The sequence below is a fragment of the Oryx dammah genome, unplaced genomic scaffold (genome assembly GCF_014754425.2).
Source record: "Oryx dammah isolate SB20612 unplaced genomic scaffold, SCBI_Odam_1.1 HiC_scaffold_21, whole genome shotgun sequence".
Lineage (NCBI taxonomy): Eukaryota > Metazoa > Chordata > Mammalia > Artiodactyla > Bovidae > Oryx > Oryx dammah.
This window is the reverse complement of record NW_024070205.1, coordinates 1,474,572-1,485,636: the sequence shown is the minus strand read 5'-3', so window position 1 is coordinate 1,485,636 and position 11,065 is coordinate 1,474,572. Positions and strand designations below refer to the sequence as shown.

General features: G+C 55.2%; 1 protein-coding gene across 1 annotated transcript in view; it reads left to right on the top strand.

The window, feature by feature from the left end:
• GPR25 (G protein-coupled receptor 25) overlaps positions 1 to 1,386 on the top strand; it is a 6,826-nt gene extending 5,440 nt beyond the window's left edge. The window contains exon 2 of the mRNA XM_040263777.1: positions 21 to 1,386. Coding sequence (XP_040119711.1) covers positions 21 to 610 — 590 coding nt within the window. The 3' untranslated portion in view covers positions 611 to 1,386. The remainder of the gene's footprint in view (positions 1 to 20) is intronic.
• Positions 1,387 to 11,065: the final 9,679 nt, after the last annotated feature.

The following is an 11,065-nucleotide window of genomic DNA, read 5'->3' as shown; positions in this document are numbered from 1 at the left end:
GGCCGCCGGCCTGCCGTCGCTGGCCTTCCGCCGCCTGCGGCCGCTGCCCGGCGGGCGCCACGGCAGCCAGTGCGGGGAGGAGCCGTCGGACGCCTTCCAGGGCCTGAGCCTGCTGCTGCTGCTGCTCACCCTGGTGCTGCCCCTGGCCGTCACCGTCGTCTGCTACTGCCGCGTGTCGCGCCGCCTGCGCGGGCCGCCGCACCTGGGCCGCGCCCGGAGCCGCTCGCTGCGCATCATCTTGGCTGTCGAGGGCGCCTTCGTGGGCTCCTGGCTGCCCTTCTGCGCCCTGCGCGCCGTCTTCCACCTGGCGAGCCTGGGCGCGCTGCCGCTGCCCTGCCACTTACTGCTGGCGCTGCGCTGGGGCCTCACCGTCGCCACCTGCCTGGCCTTCGTCAACAGCTGCGCCAACCCGCTCATCTACCTGCTGCTCGACCGCTCGTTCCGCGCGCAGCTGCGGCAGCGCGGGGCCTGCGGGCGCGCCGACCGCCCGGCGCGCTGGAGCAGCTCGGCGTCATCACTCTCCGGCGACGACGGCTCCCCGTTCAGGAGCCCGGCCCGCGCCGGCGGCCGAGCCCAGACGGCGAGCGCCCCCTCGGCTGTCGGCCCGTAGCTGCTCGGCCCGCGGGCTGCGGGTGGCGCAGGGAAGCGAAGCAGGCCGCCGCCCACCGCCACCTTCCTCCCCGACCTCCCCGAGCGCAGCGGACTGCTCCGCCGGGTCCGCGGGGCCTCTCGGGGTCTCCCTCACAAGCTTTCCCCAAATCTCAGCTTTTCCAGCGTTCGCCCCCCACCCCGGCCCGGCTCCTGAGACCCGCTCTCCACCCCCTCCGCCCAGTGCACACCTGGGCTTTGTCTCCAGCGCAGTAAACGTCCTGCGAGATGGACCTGCCACACCGACCCGGGCTCGGAAGGGGAAGTGGCCTCCCTGCTCTGCCCCCTGGGAGAGACCCCCGGAGGCCACTCTCGTCTCTCGGGCGGCTCTGTTACCTTTGGTCCCTACAATCGCCATTGCCTGCTGAGAAATACCTTCTCCAAGCCAAACTCTCTGGCTCCTCTCTGAAGAATCCTGGACCTTTATGCTCTGCCGTCTTGGTGGCTGTGCTGAGTCACGCATCCGCATCTTCAATTTCAACACTCACCAAAGCGTGGGGAGCACGGTGCTGTCGCGCTCACCCCTTCCTGCTGCCAGCGACCCCAGGAGGCCCGACCTTCATCTCCCCCAGCTCCCAAGAAGCCACAGGACTCACCCTGGACTTGGGCGGGCGCCTCCCTGCAGACAGAGGGTTCCAGCATCTGTCCCCAGGCACTCGGATGCTCTGACCGGCTGGGACACTGGGCCCTGCGGCGTGAGTTCCCCTTTCTCAATAAACACTTGCTGCCCTCACCCGACAGCTGTGTCTGCCTTTACTTGAGTGTAAGGGACTGAAATGAGTGTGAGGGGGCCACTCGATCACTGAGTCAGACAAAACTCAATCCAAGAGTTGAGGCTGACCTCAAAGCGGTCGGGATTTGGTGTCAAGTTGGCCCAAGAACAGCGGCCCCGCCGTGGGCCCCTGGGGAGGGCAGCCTGTCTTCTCTTCTTCCTATTTTAAAGGATGTTTCCCATTTTGGAGGTTTCAGAGAGAGAGGGAGGGGAAAAAGATTTAAGCGCAGCTGCCAGCCAGGTGTCACTTCAAGGCAGAAGGGTGGCATTGTGGCTGTCAAATCCTGGCGGAATTTATCCTCACTCCCTTTGGGCCTGTCCAGGACAAATGCTGAAGGGCATCCGTGTTCTGAGTCTGTGACATCCTTGGAGGTTTCTGGAGGGGTTGGGAATTCAGTCTTTATACTTTGAAGCAGATACGGCCCAAAGAAACGTCAGTCAGTGCAGGAAAGAACTCAGAAATTCTCCTGGAGAGCCGATCTCACCAGGCCTGCTCCAGGCATGGAGGGCAGCCTTTGGGGCTGTTGGGTTAGAGCAGACTCACACCGCCCATCTGCTGCCCTAGGAGGTAACACTGGGAAGAAACACACCCAGGCCTGTCCCCCCACACCCCAAGGGAGGCGGGCCTTGCAGCCCGTGGGGTCACCGGGCTGGCAGGACTGATTCCAGACGCTTCAGTCTTGGAGAAGTCAGTGCACCGTGGCCCTTCGGACCCTCCCCGTCACTCTCTGAGACAAGAAGTGACCGAGTCACATGCCGAGGCCCCAGCTCACAGCAGAAGTGCTTCCTGGGCTGTTTCGACGAAGCCCCCATCTTAAGGCCTGCCACCTTGCTTCTCCCAATTTGCTGGTACACCAAGCTCCCCAAAGACAGACAGAAAGGAAGCTTCTCCAACTCCAACCCCCTACCTCACCAGAAGTTATCAAAACTCAGCATCTCCCTCCCACTGCTGGGAGACTGGAAAATGCTGGTAAGCGAAACAAAAAGAGGGTAACAACCGCTCATGTTAAATACACACCCACACACTTCAAGCCTGGAGGATATAAAATCATTGTTAGCATTGGTGCTGTTGGCGCAAAACATTAGGAACCACAGAGTCCTTTGGGTAAAACCACCTTTTGTTCCTTTCTTTCTCTGGCACAAGCTAAGCACCATGGGTGTCTCTCTTCTCAACTAACGGGAAGCCGTCTGTTTTCTGTCTGTCTCTCCCATCAGCACGTGAGCTCCATAAGTCAAGGGAGGGTGTCTGCCCCTGCTGTGGCCCCTGTGCCTGGTGGGGAAGGGGACATGCGTGAAGCACCTGTCCGGGGAGTTGTGATCCGGCCGTAATATGAAATCCTAAGAAACAGCGGGAAGGGGAAGGGCGGGGGCGCGGGTGTGGCGCTGTCTGTATGACCTGTAAAAGGGCAATAGCAAAGGAAGGCCCCTCCACTTCTCTGTCTGGAAATTTTCTATGAACTTTTTAAAGTTTCATTGATTGCATATCGGCTGAGCTGGGTCTTTGCTGCTGCGCGCAGACTGTCTCTAGCTGTGGAGGGTGGGGGCCGCTCTGCCGTTTCGGTCTGGTCTTCTCCTGGGGCGGAGCTCAGCCCCACCGGCTCAGTCGTCAGGACACACGGGCCCCGCTGCCCCGAGGCACATGGGGTCTTCCGGACCGGGGGTCAAATCCACGTCCCCTGCACCAGCAGGCGGACTCTCGGCCACTGGACCCCCGGGAAGCCCCTCTAGGAGGCTTCTTTAAGGGCAGTGAACAAGGAGCAGTCACGGTGCCCCCAGGCTGAGGCTCACGGCGGACCCACGCCTTTACTTGATTGTAAGGGACTGAAATGAGTGTGAGGGGGCCACTCGATCACTGGGTCAGACAAAACTCAATCCAAGAGTTGAGGCTGACCTCAAAGCGGTCGGGATTTGGTGTCAAGTTGGCCCAAGAACAGCGGCCCCGCCGTGGGCCCCTGGGGAGGGGCCTTCCTGGGGCACCCCGGCCAGACGCCCCCAGCCCCACTTCTTCACGTGGAGGACGACGCTTCTGTCTGCTCTGCTCGGGCTCCTCACAGGTCAAGCGAAGCCATGTCCTCGAACGCGCTTTGTGAGCTGTGGGCTTAGACCACAGGAGCCTTGCCCTCGGGGTGAGCTGGTCCCGGCCCACTGCCCCGCCCTCTGCCCCCACCACCCCCGGCTGTGGCCTGCAGTGGAGATGGGGTGGGGCATCTCTGGGTTATTTTAAGGTCAACCTCTGGGCAAAGGCCGGGCACGTTGGCTTGTGTGATTTTGATTTGAGCTGGTGACTAATTCTGGGCTTTCTTGGGCCCTGTCTCAGGGCACCGTGTGGTCGCCAGGCCCGGGGTGAGTGATCTGGAGAGTTCACGGGAATGGCAGGGCGGGAGAAGCCCGGCTCGGTGATATGACTCAGCCCCACACCACTCTGGACCTTGTGGGAACATCCCGCTTGTCGGAGCCGAGGGGTCTAGTTCCTGCCCTGCCTCGGCTGGGGTACCTGCAAGAAGTTACTGACCACTCGCCGCCCCCGCCAAGACCCCCAGCTCCGTCCAACGGGGCAAAGGGTGGAAAGACCCCGGGAGCCGAAAGCAGAGGCGCTAGGTGGGCAGGAGGAGGAGGTGAGGAGGTGCGACCGCTCTTCCTCCTGCCATCACCGGAGGGCTCACTGAAGGCGCCCTCACATCTCGCATCTCTGGAGAGTGGGCGCTGCGTGAGACCCCTGCGTGCATCCATCACCAGCCAGCAGGGCAGAAGGCCCGTCTTGCTTCTTCCAAGAGGCGGATGGGGAGAGCCAGGCCGGGGAAGGCGACCCTGCGGTCCTGCAGCCCAGCAGGTGTTTGTCAAAGGCACACAGAGGGGGCTTCCTTGGTCCTCCGGACCCGGGGGCAGGCAGGAGTGATCAGTTCACTTCACCCTCGTTGGGACCCGGCTTGGAAGCGGCTCGGTCTGCGGCACAGAGAAGCACAGGGCAGCTCAAGCCTCTATGCTGTCTCTCCTCCTGGCTTGCCTGGCCCTGCCACCCCTCCCGTGCGACACCCAGCTCACACCGCTGGTCACCTAGGCCTGGCCTTTCCCTTAAAAACTGTAACCTTCCCCCTGACTTTTGAAGTAATACAGGTTCTTTGTTTTTTGAAAAAAGAAATCATAAGAAAATATAAAGGAAAAATATGGAAAACACTCATTATTCCACCGTGAAAAATGTACCTTCTTTTTCTATGTATTTTAATAATACACACAGACAAAGGAGCCTGGCAGGCTGCAGCCCACTGGGCCACAGAGTCAGACATGACTGAGCACCTTACATCACATTATAATAAAACACAGGTAAGCTTTTTCCAAGCTAAATTGTGATCAGTCTATGTGGTACCCAACACTGGGTCTACTGAGTGCCCAAGAGTGCTTGGCACAAAATCGGCATTCAGTAATGGTTTATTGAATACATCTTTTTTAAATATTTATTTTTATTTACTTATGTGGCCTTAGATGTTGCGTGCAGGACTTAGTTCCCTGGCCTGGACCTCCTGCGTCGGGAGCACTGGGTCTCAGCCACCAGGGAAGTTCTGTTGAACATATGCTGTGTATATAGTATTTTGTGGCCTGCACTTGGCGACATGCCATATTTTATCAGGTCATTGAATATTATTCTAAACGCCTTTTTTAACATTACTTTACATCATTATATGAAATGTAACCACCTTTATTTAACAAGCCCTTAAAGTCTTTTTTTAATTTTACACTCTTTTAAGTAATTCTGTGATGAACATTCTTGTACAAAAATCTTTATTTTCATTTCTGATTCTTTCTTCAGGACAAACTCCTAGAAGTGAAATTATTCATCAGATGTTATGAACAATTTGAGACTTCGGTGCATTGTGCCAAATTGTGAAAAAAATTACATTCTCTCCGGAGGCTTGTGGGTGCCTGCTCACCACACCCTTAACAAACAGCAGGCATTATTATCGTAAAAAAAGTATTTGCCAATTTGGTGTCTTCCCAAGTTTAAAAAAAAATACAATATGACCATTTATCATATTGTTTCAAAGACCTTTGTTATACAATGTATCATTACAATATTGCTCTGAAGTAGGTGTTAAAATAAAGGCTAATATTTCCTGAGAACACACCACAGGAGAGGTGCTGAGGGCTTTAGGTCACCTAATCACCCTCCCAGCAACTTTATGGCGGGTACAGTAGCATTCTCCCTGTTCACCAGACGAAAAAACCGAGGCTTGGAAAGCTCGGGGAACTTGCCTTGCGGACTTGTATCATTACCCCCATTTTACAGATGGGAACTCAGAGGCCAGGGTTTGCTGACTCGCCAGAGCAACGCACAGGGCAGGACTTCAAAGCCCCACACCCTGGGCCACAGCCCGCGCCCACGCCCACCTCCGCTGACTTGCCAGCTTGGCCTCCCTGCTTCTCACCCATTAGCGCTGAAGCAGAGGGTACCCCGGGGGGAAGGCCACTCCGCTGGACCTGCTGCTGTTCTCAGAAGGTCAGCGGGGCGGTTAACTTCCCGCGTCAGCTTGACTGGGCCAGAGGCGCCTGGTCACAGGCTGTTCCGGTGTTTCGGTTGACAGTTGAATCGAAGATTGAGGAGCGGGGCCGGCCCTCCACGAGGTGGGCTCTCGACCGGTCGCGGAGCTGGGACACCAGGCCTCTCCCGCTTCCCACCGGACGGGGACGGGGATCCGGGGCCTCCAGCCCGCCGCGTGCAGACCCTGGGGCCTCCTGGCCTCCGTGACCGCGAGGGCAGTTTCTTATAATAAGCGTCTTGTGTGTATATCCTGTTTCTCTGAGCAACGCAAACCAATACAGCCCGCTCCCTGCCCCCCGCCAGGAGATACTACTTGGGCCGCGACTAAGAGGGGGAGTGGGCCTTGTCCCAGGTGTGCCTAGGGCAAGGTCAGGCCTGGGAGAGGCAGGTGCCAAAGCCCACCCCTCCAGCCCCCCACCCCGCCCCTGGCTGCCCAGGTCTCTCCTGCTGGGGGTTGGGGGGGAGCGGGAGAAGGTGCTCGGCTTTGCCTGCAAAGCAGCTGTAGGTCTGTGAGGCTGTGGTTTGCCCCAGGAAGAGGTGCCAGACAGTGGGGGGTGGGGGGGTGATTAATCTAGCCGCCCTGCTCTGAGAATGACTGTCTTTGGTGTACACACTGCTGTCTCCCCTCTGATCTCCCAGCGCCCAGACACCCTAAAGCAAGTTGCTTGTGCCCAGGCTGTCCCCATGCCCTGTGCTGTGCCCACAGGGTCACAGAGCCGGGATTGTCGCAGGCTGGAAGGCAGGCTCAATTCATGCGTCTTTTCAAAGTTCTGGTTTTTACAGGAGCTGTTGCCTCAGACCTTCCCAGGCCTGTGATCCCCCTGAAGAGAGGCGAGGGCCCATGCAGTGTGAAAGCCAGCCCAGGTCCCTGCAGCCTGACTGCGCTGCGTTCACGGCCTCACTGCCCCCTGGCCCTCCTCCCTTATGGTCCCGGGTCACGCTGCTGCCATTGCGAGGGACTCTGCCTTTCCTGCTCCAGGAGGTGTCATGAGCCGTGTTCTTAGCTGCCACGTGGACGTCCCCTCGGCGTTTGGACCAGGCTGCCCCGTGTAACAAGCGGGGCTCCGCAGCCAGATGGTCGCAGGGCCGCGCCCGCTCTGCGGTGTCTGCCGCCCGCGGGCATCCCCTCCTCCCACTGCAGGGCTGGTTTGGGGTGGGGTCCCGAGGCCACCCCGGCCGGCCCTCCTCGGGGCTTCCCGCCCTCGGGCCGGGGTGACCCATCTCACCCTGCTGCTCCTTCTAATGGGAAACCCCCCCCACCTCCTCCGGTAGCAGCAGTTTCAACAACAAAGCGCTTTGAAAACAGCACAACAGCCACGTGACCAAGCACTCATCAGAGTCATCAACAGTGGTTTATTGTTTGTTTTCCAAAATTTAAACTCATTTCAAATTTTATTCATATAAAATGATGAGCAAAATTAAGTATAATTTTGTGTTCTGGAATGTGAATTTGAAAAAGAAGTTTTGTACAACTACAGCTAGATAGCTGCTAACCAAGGAAAGTTCAAGAAAAGATAGTTGAGACTTAATATGCCTTCATCTGCTTCACTTCCTATTCAAAGAGTTTATTGTTTCAGGAACTTTATCTGTTGTAGCCAGAAAAAAAAAAAAAAGCATAAAAACGCTGCTAACTGGCAGGTCCTCCTCTTTCTTTATCGCAGGAGTAGAAATAAGTCACCCATTAACAGTAGGAGAGTAGAGGCTGATGGATCTGCCCTGTCTCATTTATTGCACAAGAAAATCAATTTCCTTTTCTTAAGGCATGTAGGTGGTAGACTGTCAGAAAATCAAATAGACTGTGAATCTGAATTATTATTATTTTAGACCCAAGGTACTGACTATGAAACACACCAGCTACTCCGTGGGTCCAAGACTTAGTCTTCTCCTCACAGCCTTTGCCACTCATCTCTTTTCACCTCCAGTGCTTTTTATCACAAAAGGAGTGTGAGAGCTAGACGTGTTCATCTGGGAAGGGCAGTATGACCCAGCGTAAGCACTGTACGCTTGCTGTAATTATTGGGAACAAAAAAACCAAGAAAGACATTCATTAGATAGGACTGAGTCATACCTCAGTTTGGGATTTCTCTTCTCAAAATCACTGATTCAACGGGTTTTTATTTTTCGTTTACCATGTGCCAACCTGTGTGCAAGAACACGGGACTAGAGAAATTAAAGACTCCCACCCCTCCTCAGGACAAGCTGATCCCTTGAGTCTCTGCCCCATACACAGAAAGATCAGAGCTGTAAACTCACAGCATCAAAGAGGGACATAAACCGTGCAGAATTTTAACTTGGCTAAAGCTCTGTTTTTCTTTTTCTCGAAACTGAAAATCACACGAGGCAGTCTGTCCTGTGACCGAGTCACTTTTGTACATCGCTGATTTCACAGGCAGGCCTGTGAGCAGACCCAGGACGTGTGGTCCCTGGGACCTGGAGCGCGGCCCCTGCTGTGGGACAGACAGAGGGCCTCCCTGTGGCCACTGTTCTGCCGAGGCACTGTGGCCACTGCTGGACAGCCGGGCAGCTGCAGGCAAGACCCCAGCCTGGGGGGGCTTGGTGAGGGGACTCCTCTGCTCCCTGTCAGCCCACAGAGCCCACAATCCCATAACGGGAGCCCAGCATGTCCTTCAGAGACTTACCTAGTTTTTGCTCTTAAAAAATAAATATTTAAATATATATTTATTACTTGTATGATATATATTTATTTATATATATATTAATATATAAACTTTTATAAAATGCACCCAGCAAAGGGTAGAACCATATATCCATCCATTAAAAATTAATGTCAAGGCAAAACTCTCAGATACACACATACCCAAGCATACCAGCCACTGCTATGAACAAGCCCACTTACAGGAGGCCAGAGAAAGATGAACAACTTACGAGGGGTCTGCAAAGAAAGTTCATCCCTCAGCTGCTTCAGAAATGCTCTCTGACATTCAGGAAGCTGCTGCTCTGGGTCCCACACCGGGAGATCACACGCAGCCTGTGTTCTCAGGCTTGTGCCAGGAAAGACACATCAGCAGAGCCTGCCAAGGGCGCCCCACCGTGTGGTGCAAACAGAGAGGTTATTGTGGAACGTAACAAACCAGTGTGGACATCCTCTGGGGCTTTGCCTGTATTACAGTCTGCACGGGGAATGGGCCACTAAGAAGGCAATTGCTCACACCATGTGAAGTTTATCACTTTTTAAGAGAAAAAAATTATTTTAAATAGACATAGAAAATCTCCTTTTGCAGGCGCTAATGAAACGACTCAGACCACAGTGGTGGGTGTTTGTCAGACGGACAGATACTGAAGCCGTGCGGTGGAAGCTGACAGGAGCTGGAGGGTGGCTGGGTGCCCCGAGGCCACCTCACAGTGAGATTATCTCCCAGTGACGAGGGGGAAACAGTGGACGGTGGAGGACCGCCGTCACCCGGAACCCCCTGGTCAGCTCCACCTCGGGGCTGTAGGTCCCCTGCCAAGGTGTTCTCACCGAAAACAGAAGCCAGCATCCTAGTCAAGGCTCCACTTGCGCGTTGCGGGAAACGCGGGGTCCGGAGCAACGTAAATGCAACACAAGGAAGAGGAGTCAGAGCACCAGATGTGGGGCCTGTTCCAAAGGCCACTGACGCGGCGAAGCAGAAGCTCAGGGCGGGGAGGGGGCCCGCACCAGCCTAAGAGAGCAGAATGCAATGCGCAGGCCGCGCTGGATCTGGACACAAGCAGGCGGCTTTAAAGAGCAGCGTTGGGGCAGCTGGAGGGCTCCAAACGGACGTGGTCAGGCAGCACTGAGGACGCAGTCACACGACTATAGAAGAAAACGGTCCAGGTTGGTTTTTTTTCCTGAGATGCACTCTGAAACATTTAGAAGTGATAAGTTACGAACCCTGGGATTTTGTTTAAAATATTTCACTGAAGAAAACATAAGCTGTGGAAACAGAGGTTAATGCCAATAATTACTAGGTCTAGATGATGGATAAACGGGAGCTCGTTATATTATTAATTGACTCTGCTTTACTAACGTTGGGAAATCTTCACATTAGGTTTTGAACTATTTTAATTACTCGGAAATTGCACATACACAAGAGTACATTTTTGCAACCCGAGCTCTCGCAGACCTGGTAAAGCTCAGGCGCTGTGTCCCCCACCCCACCCACTGCCCTCTGGACGCACAGGCACTGCTTCTCACCCAGCTCCTCACAGCAGGTGAGAACGTGGCAACCACCCACCACCCAGCATCCAAGGCGACAGTGAAGCATCTGCGGTTTCTTGAACACACTGGGCGGCCTCCCCTTCTGGTTCCAGCCTGGGGGCTTCTGCTCATCACATGTCATGTCACCACCCAGTGGCCTGTCTGGGGCCTCTCCACCACTCTTCGGAACCCACAAGCCCCCCACAGAGCGATCAGACCACCCAGGATACTTTGGTGAGCATGTATACGAACAAATCAACGGAGATGCCTCGCCCTGCTCCCCCAGTCACAGAGGACCACAGCTCTGGGGCGGGAGGGCAAAGGTCACATGTAGCTGCCTTCAAGGACCTTCTCCACGGCTTCGAGCTCAATTCAAAACACCCCTTCCCCTGCTTCCTCATCACTGGGTAGTTTGAGAGGCGCCGAACAGGGTGACGCACCAGCCTGTTTTCAGCTAGCTGGCGCCACAGCCACAAACCAGTGGCCTGGTCATTGGAGGGGGCTTGCCTTTTGAAGCCTGGAGCTGCTAAACCAGAGGAAGTGAAACCTGGCCACTGGTAAACAGGTTTGGAACATGAAAATGCAATTATCGTGCAGAAATATGATTAGTTTTTTCCTGAGACTCGAGTGTGAGAAAGAAGAAAAACTATTTTTTTTTTTTTAAGATAAGAATGTTGCTGCTGCTGCTAAGTTGCTTCAGTCGTGTCCGACTCTATGCAGCCCCATAGATGGCAGCCCACCAGGCTCCCCCGTCCCTGGGATTCTCCAGGCAAGACCACCGGAGTGTTGAGAAAATGTCTTTTAACAAATCACCACCTTCTACTGGGACCTACTGTGAGCAGAGCAGGCTTCATCCGCATGATTTCTTCACCCTCATCACCACCACAAGTGATCCCATCACCCCCATTCTACAGAGCAAGAAACGGAGGCT